Source organism: Temnothorax longispinosus, chromosome 1 (genome assembly GCF_030848805.1).
Source record: "Temnothorax longispinosus isolate EJ_2023e chromosome 1, Tlon_JGU_v1, whole genome shotgun sequence".
Taxonomy (NCBI): domain Eukaryota; kingdom Metazoa; phylum Arthropoda; class Insecta; order Hymenoptera; family Formicidae; genus Temnothorax; species Temnothorax longispinosus.
The window spans coordinates 5475352-5490238 of NC_092358.1; the positions used below are offsets into that span (position 1 = coordinate 5475352).

Genomic DNA, 14887 nt, shown 5'->3' on the forward strand with positions numbered 1-14887 from the left:
CGAGATACTGCGGATTTAGTGTGTTATCGCAAAAATTGAGCGCGTTGTGCAACGATCACCATTGCATTGCCAGTGTACGCGTAAGCGCTTCCGCGAATTTTTTTAAACGTGCTCACAATTATTTTCGCGGTTCACGCTCTTCGCGAGAATATCCTTGCTGCAACATTTCACGAAATATTCGTTTTTATTTATTCATAATTTTCATTATCACCCTTCACTTCAACGACGTTTGATAACCGTCCGAAAAAAAAGATATGGCGCTGGATTTTTTGGGCACTGATGTTTTTATCAATATGGCACGCAGCCATGGATTTTCACAATGCACACTATCGAGTGGTTACGTCGTGTGCAATGTACTGTGGAGTGCGCTACGCGCAAGTCAGATCGTATTTTTAAGAGATTAAGCGATTTATACGCGAAATACCTTCCTGCGAAGAGGAGAGGGAGGCACTTCTGTGCAGTATCGCGGATTCGCGACACGACCTATCTCTCTCTCCCTCTCTCGGTCGAGAATGGGATGGATTAAAAGTTCTGCGGAACTTCCATGTGGGTCTCTGATCGCCGCGAGTCCGGACGAACACGCTCGGATATTCATTGTATTTCGCATGAGGGTGGGAGGTGGGAGAGAGGAGAAATAACGGCGCGAGTGGGGCTTTGTTGAAATTTTCGCTGTTTAACGCCGGTGAATAACGACCAGCGGCGATACCCGACGCGAAAATGTCGCCGGTGGCTTCCGACAAGAGGGAGGAGAGAGCGAGAGAGAGAGAGAAGATAAAAACGATGCGGTCGAGATTATTTCAACGTGCCCGTAATGAGTACCGAGTTAAGTCCTTTATCATTTATAATATATGCCCGCGGAACAAAGGACTGAGAAATGGAAGCTAAATGAGCAGCATGCACACACGGTAGATAGATAGCAGCAAGTTGTCCATATCGGGATTTATATGTGGACGTATGTGTAATATTTGTATACAGATTTTAGGATACTTCGATTTAGGACGTTTTCGAGCGCTACGTTCCAGAATACAATTCTCGGGTGCGGATTCATTATCGGATAATGCCTGCAACCATATACAAAGCACTCGTGGCTGTCTAAAAGTGTACCGAGACGTTTCGCATCCTCTCATCTTCTGCATAATTCAATGTGTCGCCAACGACCGCCGGAAATAACTTCGTTATTCTCGTTATCGATCTGATTGAAGCTTTATCGGCTATTCAGCCCGACAAATTTCGACAACGTTGCTGTGGGTTAATATGAAACAGATCGCGTCTGATATTAGTTAGAAGCATAATAAACTCTCTTTGGCGTCACGTCGTGTCAAACGAGCGTCACACACGGAGGCATAAAGGTACTCGTCGATATTAACGACAAACTTCAAAACAGTGTAAAAACAATTTAAACGAACAAACAATTTAAACTTTGTTACGCGGATGGTGTTGAATTTAACCTTTTCAATCACGCGAACCGAGTGTCTGAGTTATATATTATAATTATAATTATAATTATAATATATTGCAATTTTTAGTCTCTATTAGAAGTTCTCACGAAATAATAATTTTTTTTAATTTGATCAAAAGTGGATAAATTTTTATATATGCTTCTTGTAACATTTTGAATTTAATTTTTTCGAACTTGGAATGTTTAGTCTTTAATCTCTCTGAAGCGAATAAATTTTATAAATGAATGAAACTTCCGCTAAAACAGAATATTGTGAATCAGAAGTGCATGCTTGTACATATTATACATACTGTATATTTAATCCGCATCATATTTATATTAACGTCGTCGTCACGGATGAGATAATTCGATATCACATTCGAAGAGCAAAATTAATAGCAAACAACTACTTTTACGGACGTTTAAGTAATTATAATCAATTTCGCGATCCGCAAATATATCTAAGTGTAAAACCAACTCTAGTCGACTCGATGAGCTATCCTATGATGTTCAAACCTTTTAACAGCCCAAATCGGTCGTATTGGGTTCCGAATAACGCGCCTCTACCGCTTTGTTTCGGTTTTTTTCAACGAATATTTCTTTGATTTGATTTCGGATTTGTGAACGCGCTCGTCGTAATCTGCTGAAAACGGTAGGAAAGCGTTATCGAATCGTATGTATAACGATCCAATCAAGGCGAATGTTTCGCTCTCTCGTGCGTTCAAGAGAAATCCGCTTTTATGCCGCGGATTCCTCGTGGCGTCGCGTTATGCCACTTATCGTCGAAAAATTACATGAAACATTTCGAGCGCTCGATCGAGCTTCGAACGTCATCGTCGAGTATTTCGCACGATTAAGTTTAAACACCCTTGCTCAAAATCCCACTCGAATACCCGATATTTTAAAAACAGATGTGCAATAATATTGATCTTTATATTATCTAATACCGAATAAATGTTGACATTTTATTACATTTTTGTTCGAAATAAAAAAAAGGACTATTTGTTATCACAGAACGTCTTCACTAAAATCAGAGGTTGAAAAGCTGGCGTCTTCCTCGCATTTGAAGAGTAAACGTATATATCTTATCCGAGATGTTGTACATCGTTTCGTTCATTCTTGTATGTAACGACTCCGAACTCGACCAGGAGGAAACGAAAACGAATCAAGCGGAGCGCAGTTGCGACATGTTGCAGTCGCAATGGCGGTGGCCGTTGTTCAGTCTTTTTGCGCGGTCGGATTGCTCCAGCATGACGCCGCGACGTAACGCAAAAGGAAGATTGTGCCCCCAGGTGCCGTTTTCCAAGTTACCGCACGAGAATGCGTTTCTATACTGGCTTAACCGAGGCGCGGCTGTGTGTATATACATCCGCCTACACACGACGCTCCTCTCATCTATATATTATGTGTGTATCGCCTCACGCAGCGCATCTACTTTGCTAATTTTGAATACTTCGTTGAAGAGAAGGCCTGTGCCGAAACGATGAGGTTTTATGTAAACTACTTTCGATTTTTGATGAAGACGCAAAAAGTGAGAAACACACTATCGAGATTAATTATAAACTTTATTCTTAGAATTTACTCTAAGAAAATGTGTTTTATAATAATTTCTTTTGAAATCGACCGAAATTATTCAACGTCAATGAAAATAATGTATAAAATTATAATGAATTTCTTCACACATATATTAAAATTAAAGTTGAAACCATTACGGTGCAAAGCTACTCTTGCAAAATGACAATTCGATGAGCGCATTACTATTTGCAATGCTGATGCCTTCAAGAAAGAAAACGTGTTGATTTTGTCATATCACGTGAATATACATCTCGGTTAAGGATATCGTGCAACAAACATTATTAGACTAAGTTTCGTGCATCGCGATCGGTCATTCGTCTTCCACCGAAAACGTCGTAAAGCCAATCAGCGCGCCCACCTACGGTTTAATAAAAAAAAATTACATTTTCACCGGCAAAACACCAACGAGGTATACCTCTTTTCCTTATCCTTTCCCGAACAAGACGGTTGCATGACCGTAATATGTTCTAAGCTGCCGCTCGTGACGAGTGGAGGCTCGCGGACCGCTCACGAAATACGTGCGCATACTTTGTTATTACTAATCTCGCTTCGGCAGGCTAAGAGGCAGCAGAGAGAGAGAGAGAGAGAGAGAGAGAGAGAGAGAGAGAGAACAAAAATGGATAAAAAAATTTTAATTTAATCACACCCGGTGCGACGGTTCGATAAACTCGACCCGTACCATTATCAGCGATCCGTTACCGGCGAAAAACTACCGGCGTGGGAGAGTTTAGCCTTTTATGCGAGCGAAAAACCCCTCGGTCCCCCTCTTGGCTGTCAGCCTTTCGGCCGGAAGTATTTAATTCCATAACGAACTGTCCTATATCGCGCGGGCTCTTTTTCGGTGACCGCTGATACTCAATTAAATCGCAATTTTCGGCTCGTCGGAGCGCGGCATCGTCGTTATTGCGGCGTTATTGAGAGCAGACGACAATCATCCGGCGATTGACCTGAACGAGCATTTAGTTTTTTCGCGAACGTCCCTAATTGTTCCGTTAGAAAATTATCTCTCTAATATCTACAAGATTTTTGAGGAATATGGAAAATCGGGGCTTTCGGATCTTGTTCTTTGAACATTGAGAATAGTTTAGCGAGAATAGTTTATGATAAAGAGATATCATTATTTAATAAATATAATAAATAAACAATACTTATAAATAATAAAAAAAATTAGAAATACCGAATCGTCATTTTTAATAATTTAAACTTAATTTTTGCTTAATCTTTGTTTAAAATCTACTTAGAAAATTAATTAACTTGTTGAATAAATAAAAGTGAGTTTTTTTTAATTTCTCTGCACTGAGAGTTTAAAATCCAATAAAAGTTTTTTACTTAGTAAGAATTTTACCAACAATAATGAGCAATACTCGTTTATATAGGTATGGAACAATGCAATGTTTTTAATATTTCTCAAATCGGATTGCAGGTGAGATTTTTTATGGCCCCATTCGAAGGTTTACTTAGTGTTTTACGATAAAGTTGTTTTTTCAAAGCTAGTTTATTCGTGTTTGCTCGTGAGATCCCGTCGTGGAGAACTCAAACATTTAACGCGGCAATGCTGCAATGGTCTCTCGCGCAATACGACACAACCCAAAAGTAATATTTTCTACCTTTTACTACTGCTTGAAAATAAAAACTAATTTTGAAGAAGTTTCGCAAAACTAATTTTCTTCCCCGCAGCTGACTGAGACTTCGATTTGTGCAAACGCTTTACATGATCTTTTACTAACTACGATTAAAGTTATTTAATAAACTTTGTTATTACATCGTATAAACTTGAAATTGCTATAAAGCATAATAATATAAAAATAATATTTAAAAAATAATATATTTATTATGTAAAAAATCATTCGATCATCGTTATATAGAGATATCTTTAGATCATTAGAAACATTCGTCATCGCCCGATAATTTGCGAATTACGTTATGAATTATAATGAAATTTTACAAACATATTTCTGGAAATAATCTGATTCTACTGGGACACTGGTTATCTACACTTTTGCATATGTAAACAGTACCAATTTTTCCGTTTCCGTTTTATATCGGAACGCATATGATATGAATGGCACGATATGTCAAGTTGGTATCAGGTGTCATGTAGCTATTCGCGCGAAGTATCATGGGTTAAATATTAAAAGCCTGCTGCGCGCTACGAAGAACGGAACCTGAATGTCTGATCAGTCTCGGGCAGCACTACTGCGGCGCGAGTCCAGACGTCCCTGTTCGCTTGTATTCCTAGAAGATCGGATAAAAAATTCATACCAACCGACTGAGAATTGCCGTGGATGTATTAAAAATACCGAGCATTCTCCGTAATATTTCATCTTAACTATAATCGACCGGATTATCGATATCTAGAAAGAATATTGAGCAAAATTGTTAACATGTAAAAATATTAATAATATTTGACAGAAAAAATAATTCTATAACAATCTGCGTGCTTCCGTAATAGTTATACGTCTCATTAATGTATTTAAAATACTTCAGAGAATTAATATACTAATTTACATGAATAAATTTATTGTCAATATTATTATCACCATCTTTTGTTAGTATTATTAACGAGACTATACTATCACAAAGTTAATACTTAAGTAACTTTATACTCGTAAGTCGTATATCGATTATCAATACTCTGTAACGTCCAATATCGTAAAAATATCGATGATTTATTAAATTTAAACGTTGCTATATTTGTCAAACACATACATTCTCTTACATTTGTAAATAATCGGGTGAAAAATTCATATAAACTATTTTCAATTATGACGTGCGAAGCGAATAAAAACGCGCTTCGATTGACGAATTACAATAGGGATTAATCACCAGCCGTCCGTGGAATTTTATTTAAAAAAAAAAAAGAGAACAAAAAATAGGAAGGAGAGGCGTAAAATCGGTCGATTAACTCGGTTCGTGTATAAATGACCGACGGGATCACGTCGGATTAATGACGGCGGCGAACGTATGCGATTTTTACGAGAGTAAGGTCGAAATATCTGGACTAAGGTACCGGCTAGAGAGCCGGAGACAATTCCTATCCTTCGATCGACAACGGCATCGAGGGGCCGACAGGGGCCAAGCAGATTAATGACCGCGATAGTTTTCGGCTGGCGGCGGTAGAATCGCGTGACGAACGTCGACGTATGATCGATTGTCGGCCCGGGCGTCGATACGTCGGCTCGCGAAGGGCGATGAACGTGCATGGCCGGCAAGGAAAAAAGAGTATTAAGGGAAAAACGAGGAAATTTCGTCGGTCGACACACGCGCTCGCGCGCGGAACGCCAACACAGACTCTCTCCGTCGTCCAGTTCATAGCCCTTCAATCTACCTCGCGATTTATCGTTCGCTTTTATTTTATCGCCGCGACGGGGAGGGAGAGGGGGCGTAAGAGAGAAACGAAATCTAACAGGTTCGCCAAATGTTGCGCTATAGACAGATGATATACTGCTTTATTTCGGGTCGGATAAATAATGCTTTTTGGACATATTGAATATAAAACGGACTTTACTTGGCGTATCCTCGTCGTATCTTACGCAAGCGGCATTTAATAGCGAACGATATTTAACTCGACTGTTACTTTTGACTTAAAATGAAACATTTAAACGAAGATACTGGATTTAAATGAAGATGCATGTAACGGGGCGATCAAAGTTAGTTAATATCACGCGATTGCTTAGAATAAAGTGACATAGTCGCAGTCGTTAAAATAAGTTTAATGATCCGCTGGATAGATCCTGGATACATTACACACACCTGATACACCTGAGTACATTCACACATTATTTCATCAGTATACTGATGTGCGGAAGACTGATTACTGTACAATGAATATATGAGATTAATGGCACCAATCCAAATTGATTTACGCGTTATTGCGAATTTTGTATTTCGTTTAGTCGCAAACGCGTGTTGACTTTAATTTCGTGCTCGAATATACTCGATAAATTGCAATTTTTCACCAGTCAAATTATATTCTACTGTTTCAACAAGGCAGCTTTAAAAGTGAGATATAAAATCGTTTTATCCGTATATTTGTATTCGAATAGGGCGATGATAACTTATCATTTTTGTCGACGGTTTTGAAAACCGAAATGAGTAATTAGTAACTAGGGTTCATCAGCGTTCTAGAATCGAGTACCCATTCTGAATCGACTATTAATGATTGCCGAAATTTACGACGCTGCTGTACAATCCTATTTGAAATTACACAATTTGCGCGCGTAATAATTACCTAACTGACAACCTGCACTAATAGCACCGCGAAATTTGCATTGCATCGAATACAAGCCTATGTTTGCAAGCGTTCGCCGTCTGTCCTAAAAACGTTACAAATTCTGTACATGCACAGTCGCGTATGCCTAAAGAGATGTAAAATGAGGAAAATTCAAGATAAATTTATTTCTTGATAAGAAGTTAGAATAAAAATGTTGTTTATTCTTAGAAATATACTAATTAATTAATTAAAATCGGACTAAAATGCTCTTATATTAATAAAAATAGTAATTTGATTGCTTTACAATTGAAAATGATGCGAAGCAATAAAGAATCGATTTTTCGATGAATTATTTAAATAGGAATTATTTTATTATTGTGTGATCTTTGATAGAGACATCCTTTGTATACCTATATATTCTATCTTATTTCCTGTATACGAAGCTCACCATTAGAAAGAGAGTAATGACGAATGCTTTTGTCAATTTTTCACCTTTTTGAATTCACGACGTAACGAACGAAAATTCGTGCCGTGCCATATCGCGTTTTTTTTCCGAGGCGCTTCCGAGACAATGCCGCGTTCTTGCGTGGAGCATTCCGCGTCCGGCGAATTCTTTTTCTTTATCGCATGGCCGCGATGAGAAGCGGTGTTTCGCTGATGAATAAGCAAACTCGTGCGCAGACATAAAACGCGCACGCGATTGTACGTTTAAGACTGAAGTCTCCGTTTGTTTCGTAACCGTTTTTTTTTCGTAGGCGAACGCACTTGCCGCTCTCTATTCTGGCATTCATGTTCTATTTCTCCCGCGTGTTCCGTTTCATAACTGATGTCTCTTTTAGACCGCGGCGTATATAATTCCGACGTCGAGGAGTTCTCACCGGATGTATGTACGAAGGACGTGTCCTCAAAAGCGGCTTCAGAAGGAATCTAGAACGCTTACGTTTCCGGTTACGGTTGTTTCGCTTCGACGTCGTCACGCGTATACAGGACTTTTAACGCCTTTTAGCGACGAACAAACATGTCGTCGTTTATTCTTTTCTTTCGCAACGCGGCTTCTCGTCGTCGTCGTCATACGTGGCGGCTTTTCCCATTTTCCCATCGCGCTTTCTTTGCGTTGCAACCAGATAGCTCGATCGACCTCGTTCCGAACGAGAACGACTCTTGAAATAAATTTACGCTTGAGTTTTCGATAAGTAAGCCATCTTTGTGATGCGTTGCAATTCTTAAACTATTTCATTCAATTTAATAGTTCTAATTCGATAAAAATTGAATTTATCGCGAAATGTCTGAAACGGTCGCTTTTGAAAGAGCCATGCTTTATTGCCGAAAACCCATTTCCTTTCTGGTCAATTCCTAAATCAACTTTTAAATTGACTTCTTTATCAACTTTTAAATCAACTATAGATCGGTAGTTAAAGACGAAATATTAAAAATTAGATCAACGCTTTAAGCCAATAAGCTAACATTAAGCTTGTACATTAATGATTTTGTGTGCAGAATTAATACATGACATGTAATAATTAATTGCATTCTCGACTTCATTAATTAGACAAATATTTGTTCGCATACACTAGAGACGCGTACACCATGTTTACAGGATCACATATTTAAATGCTGCAAAGCAAACTTGATAAACGCTTAAAATTTCAAATTAAAGGCTGTGTTAAAAAAGTCTCAACTACAAAATAAATTATATTGTATAAACAAAGTGGTTATTGACGTTATTGTTTTAACGATTATTGCTTTTTAGATTAATATTCGATAAGATCAATTTTGATTGTAAATTTGATTCATAAGTAAAATTTTAAAACAAAAAGAACCAGGGTGGCTTTTAAAATTTATTTCAAATCCTCTAAGATATATAGCAGTTAATTAATAAACTTTGCTATATGAGCGCGTGGCTTATCTGTCTATCTTTGGAACTGAGAGATTTTCTATGTCACGAGACAGATCCTCTCGATCATCTGCCGGCATGTAACTGGAAAAACCGATGGATGTAACAGCGATAATAGTGTCCAAACAATACGCCGTCCGCATGCATCAGGCGCACTCCGAATTGAAACCGTTTTCCGTGCTTTTGTTGGGACGCAACCAGTGCGGCAGCAGTGACGATCCGGCGCGGCGCGCGTCTCGATGAAACATTTTCGCTCAGTCGAAAATTCATGAAAAACAGGAACTATCGAAATGACGAACTTGAAAGCATGTGGACATGCTCGCATATCAGTCAATACGCAATAGCAATTTTTACGAGAACGTGTATTATCGTATATACGTGTATTAAGAAAGATTTACCGAGTCTATCTAAACTTGAACAGTAAATGTTATCATGTGTTGTGTATAGAAAGATTATAATTGCAAATCTACACAATTGTATTTATTTTATTTAGAAATTAAGATTACTATAGGCCGTAAAGTAAAAATTCATCGATAGATTTCGGAGGATAACCTATCTATATAAGACTATTCTCGCGGAGAGAACGCACGACACATGCATACGAAATCCTGCGAGATCGAAAGAGATAGAAAGGACCATGTCGCATTCGGTGAAACAGCGCAATTGCGAGGTTGATGAACCATCGTCGTCTATGTACATAGCGTCAAGAAGTTTTATCGCTGGTGAATTTTCATTGAATTTCAAGCGGTGTCGAGCGAATTCAAATAGCTGCATGTTATCGCTTCGAATCGATACCCGCGGCAGTTTCGATCCCCCACGTCCCCGCTTTTTCCGCGGGATATAAATCTCTCCTCCCGCTTGTCGTTGTCGGTGTTCTTGTAAATCGCGTCTTTACAAACTAATTCCACGCGGTGTAACGGTCGCAACGAATTACAAAACAGCCCCCGTTGTCCACCATTCAGATCGTGACGTTTTATTTCCGCGTTGTGCGCGAACTCGCAACAACCCGAGGCCCGTGTAAATACGCGATCATGTCGCGGGTGATGCACTATATAGCCCGGATTCGCCACGATGACTAATGACGTTAGGAAATTGAACCGGCGCGGCGCCTCGATGCAGTCTCGAAAGAGAACGCGGGAGAGAAGCCGGCGGGAAAATACCGCCCGCCGAACTCAGTTGGCGATTCAATTTTCCGGCATCATTTATTTACACGCGGTTAGCTTCCATCGGCAGGCAGGCACACGTACGTCGTAATCGAAAACAAATAAATAACAAAACATGCACGCAATTAATCGCAAGATACGTTGCCCATCTCGTTCTGTAGCATCTCTTGCGGCGATCACCAAAATTTACAATCATATCCATTTTATTTTCTATCTTTTCTTACTTTTCAAATATAAATTGGCAACGTGAGTTTCGAAGAAAAGGTGATTTTAAACTTTACTTTTAAAAGAAAGTTCTTCGAAAAGTTTAAAAATTTATTTCAAAAAGCGATTTTAATTAGAAGTTCAACAAACTCATATTCCCTAGATAAGGATTAACACGTTCAGTGCTGGTGACGGTGATGAATATACTACTATTGCACGCGAACGCTTTACTGATATTGTACTCTAGTCTGTTACGAGGTGAAGATGCATTAGCGAAAACACCTGATACCCAATTGCTTGAACGTTAACAAGAAACCGTTACTGATTATTGCTAATACAATTTTATATACCTGATCGATCAATTCCCAAATTATATAAATCCATTTTACGCACTTGTTTATAAATGAGAATGTATAGGAACTTAATGAAGAACTTGGAAATTTCTATCTTAAAAATTTATAATTTATACGAAAATATATTTGTATCACGGATAAAATTCGCTGCCTTTTCTAAACGCTTATCTTCCACTAATACCGAAAACAGCGACAAAACTATCTTTTCATATTCGGAATTAGCGAGTGTCATTACAACGAGAAGTCACATAACGAGGTGCCAACCACATCACGAGGGGTTACATGCAACAGCATACTGGCCCGCATAAATGCACGTGAACACATTTACGGTGGCGCATCGGCGACGAGAAAATTGAAATTTCGCCTAGCGGAACGCTTTTCCGCGTGCACCATCTGGTCGGGGTGCCGGTAAGAGCTTTCACTGCGAAATGTCTTCTGTTCGTTAACGAGTTAACGAGAAGAAACGCGAGCGAAAAAAGGCTGAGACTCGAACAGAAGCGCGAAGGGGAGGTGAAAAGCGTTAGTCCGATGCTTTCTGAAGCTTCCGGATGAAATTCCAGCTGCGAGCGTGATAATGCGGGATCGACCGAATGGAGGATTGTTAATCCGTAATAATGGCGCTCTCGTCTGCTACCTTCTGCGCGCAACTGGACATTCTACGTCCAGTATTAACATTCACCTCTATCTCTTTCAATGCACTGAGAAAAAAAATTGTTAATCCAAAAAAATATTTAGTACGTTCAACTAAACATTTTAGTTAGTTAACTAAACATTGGTTGTTTCAACAATTTATTTAGTTTCTTTAATCAAGAATTGATTAATTCAACCAATGTTTAGTTAACTAACTAAAATATTTTTTGGGATTAACAAATTTTTTTTCTCAGTGTGATAATTTTAGTTTTGCCGCGCGATTTTTTATGCAATATATTCGCTTATCGAATAGTCGGAAATTTTTTGCAATTAGCGAATGTACCTGCTTCTTGCATGCGTGTTTGAAGTTGTCACACGAACTTTTGCCGGACTGGATTTACGGAAATCAGAAAAGTAAGATCTCTTTTCGTGACGTCTCCGATGGATAAAGCATCAAAGTCTATAAAATGGGCTTTTTACCGAGGTCAATCGAGTTAACTGTAACGATACGATAAGTGTAACGCCACAACATTGTCTTCTTATGTTTAAATATTTCTCAAATTTCTTTTGAAGATATTTTTATTAATAGTCTGCTCTCCACCTGACAATAAATCTAGATCATAGATTTTTTTTATACAAAGACTCTCCTCTTTCGATTTAACGCGTCACGAAGCTGTATGATAGAGCAGTTCCGGGTATACGATCTTACGAGTCGAACCATTCTTCCAAGTAATAAAATTATCCTCCGCAAGCACAGCAAGCGATACGATGGCAGCTATCGACGTGTCAGCGTCGTCTAGCGATCGTTGCCGACGTTGCGGTTTTGCGATAAAAGAAGGGAAAAGAAGGACAACCGCGGTGGCCAAAGGCCGGGGAAACTTCGGAAAGTAAGTGACGTTGTAAGATTTTCATAAACCAGCCTTTCCGCAAACCGCTGCATTTGCATGCCAAAGATTAATTCGGCGAGAAGGCGATGGTCATGAAAATGCACGACGACATCTCGAGCCGTTCGTGAATATCATACGAATATCGTTTTCTCGTGCGAGGGATAAAATTCCGCCGCGCGGTTTTTACTCGCGTGAGTGAGTAGAACGCCTGGTGAAAGTGCCGACGAAAGCAACAACTCGACGTAGAACGGCGAGAAGGAGAAGGGAGATATCGATTGTGTCGACAGCTTGCACTTCCGAAGCAGATGCAATTCTTTTATTCCGCGTTCACACGTCGCTATGGATAAACTCGATACGTACCAGATAACAGATTTCACTGCGCGGATGTTTCCAATATCTGTCGCTAAAATTCACGGCGCATTCTACCCATTTTATTTGAACGCCCAATTTATATAAGTGTGTATTTAGAAGCGATTTCTTTCTCCCGCCCAACTTTGCCGTTTATTTATCACCGCTTCAAACTATTTCATCCAATAAAAAACGGTAAAACACATATTAAATTAATAAAGTAACAAAATGTCTTTCTCCATTAATGTATTCAAGCGCCGGTTCTAATAAATAATCGCTAATTCATAACTATGTAATGATTTTAAAAAACTAGAAGCAGTGTTTCTACGTTCACAGCACAGAGATTTTTCATTGCTTATGCAATTCAAAATTATATATTTTTTTAAATATTAGTATGCTCGCCAGTGTATATCATATCACAAGAATAAATACAGTAATTTGTAAACACAGAATAAAAATGATAGTTGGAAAAATCTAATCCATCCTAATTATGATAACATTGATAACGTAGTAATTCAAACGTTGGTAATAGTAAAGGTAATGTAAACGACCGTATTAGTTAAAATATAAACGGTAATGGATAAATCTCATTATGTGATACACCGGCATTATTTTGCGTAATCAACACGCGTCCAGCAATTTTGCAGAGTTTTACGCAATTACAAGAAATAACACCGTATTGTGCGTCGCCCACCAAAAATGCATCACGTTACACTGCAGTAAATGCAGTTTAACGATATTTTAATTAATGTTTGTTGTAATTAAATTAATAATTAAGTCGGTACGCGAGCGGGGACCGCGTCTGTACGCGACGCGGACGTGAAAATCTTCGAACATTAAAATTGTACACGGGATACATAACGGTCCACGGTATATAGTTAATTACGCGTGGCAATGATGCGTATTCCGGTTTCATTTAAATGCGCTATCGCATTTAATCCGCGTGTTTTTCCTTTCCATTTTGCCGCGGCGTATATTTCATTTTATCACGCTAATGCACATTTACGGGATGCCCGGCATAGCAGCCATATGATCACGAAAGCTTCGACCGGGAAAACGATTTTCTTCCTCGCACGTTCATACGACACGCTGGTAACTTCCGAAATTTTTACGCCAGATAAACGATGTAAAATGCAATAGTTCGCCCGCTTGCCAGTTTCGGTCTTCTAGACGACCGAGGTCGAAAAGAACTTTATTACATTTTGCTTATCGCAATTCGTGTATATTTCCCATGTGCAACTTTTATGATATTGCAGGATTTCTTAAATATTCCCTCAGACTTTTTATTAGTGATAATCACAAAAAATACTTGTGGCCTTTTAGGTACGTCCCTTTCATGATGAGAATGTTTGAGAATGAACGTGTAATAATAATATATCTCTTTGATTACAGCGACAGCGGCGTCGGCGTGGCCGCGGCAGGAGCAGCCCTGTCCAATAGCAGGAGATTTTTGCATGAACGGTGGTACCTGCCTATTTTTCGAGACTGTCGGTGAACCAGCATGCAAGTAAGTAAAATATTCTCACGAATTACAATTTCCATAGAATCTTAGTTTTCACATAATACTGGCTTCTTATAAAAAATACGTAATATAAATAAAATTGTTGACCATTATAATTCTATTAAAAAATGGAAACAATATGCCATTTGCCTCTTTTAAAATTATCACGCCAGATAAAACTGATTTCTTCAAAATGAATAAGTAATGCATTACAACAATAAAACATCAATCATGAAAGTAACCTACATATATTAAAAAGAATAAAAGTCGGATTGAATATATTTTTTAAAGAAAAATAGAAAATGGAACTGGAAAAAATGCACATTGCGAATCTGTATGCTTACAGATATAAAATGGTATAAATAGCGGGATAAAGTCTTTTATATAGCATTAAAATTGAGCAATAGATTAAATCCTGCTAAAATGCACATCCAAAATCCATCAATACGAATAAAACGTGTTTGCATGCGTTTTATGAATTTACCACAGATTTATCTCACTGGACTTAACTCATTTTATCATGATAGCAGCAATTGAATGCTTACAACGCCAAGTAGCCAATAACCACGTTACGGCTAATAATTGCACCGATGTAATAATACTTTATTTGCTTATTCGCGCCAAGAATTATAACAGAGCTAATCTAAAACTACGTATACTTCGTATATTCCTTAACTTGTA

At 38.4% G+C, this 14887-nt stretch overlaps 1 protein-coding gene across 2 annotated transcripts in view; it reads left to right on the forward strand.

The window, feature by feature from the left end:
* Vn (membrane-bound neuregulin protein vein) overlaps window positions 1–14887 on the forward strand; it is a 322623-nt gene that overhangs the window by 239744 nt on the left and 67992 nt on the right. For both annotated transcript variants that reach the window (XR_011731578.1, XM_071775335.1), the window contains exon 4: window positions 14098–14212. Coding sequence is in view for 1 of the 2 variants with exons in the window: in XM_071775335.1 (XP_071631436.1) it covers window positions 14098–14212 (115 nt within the window). In the remaining variant the exon portion in view is untranslated. The remainder of the gene's footprint in view (window positions 1–14097; window positions 14213–14887) is intronic.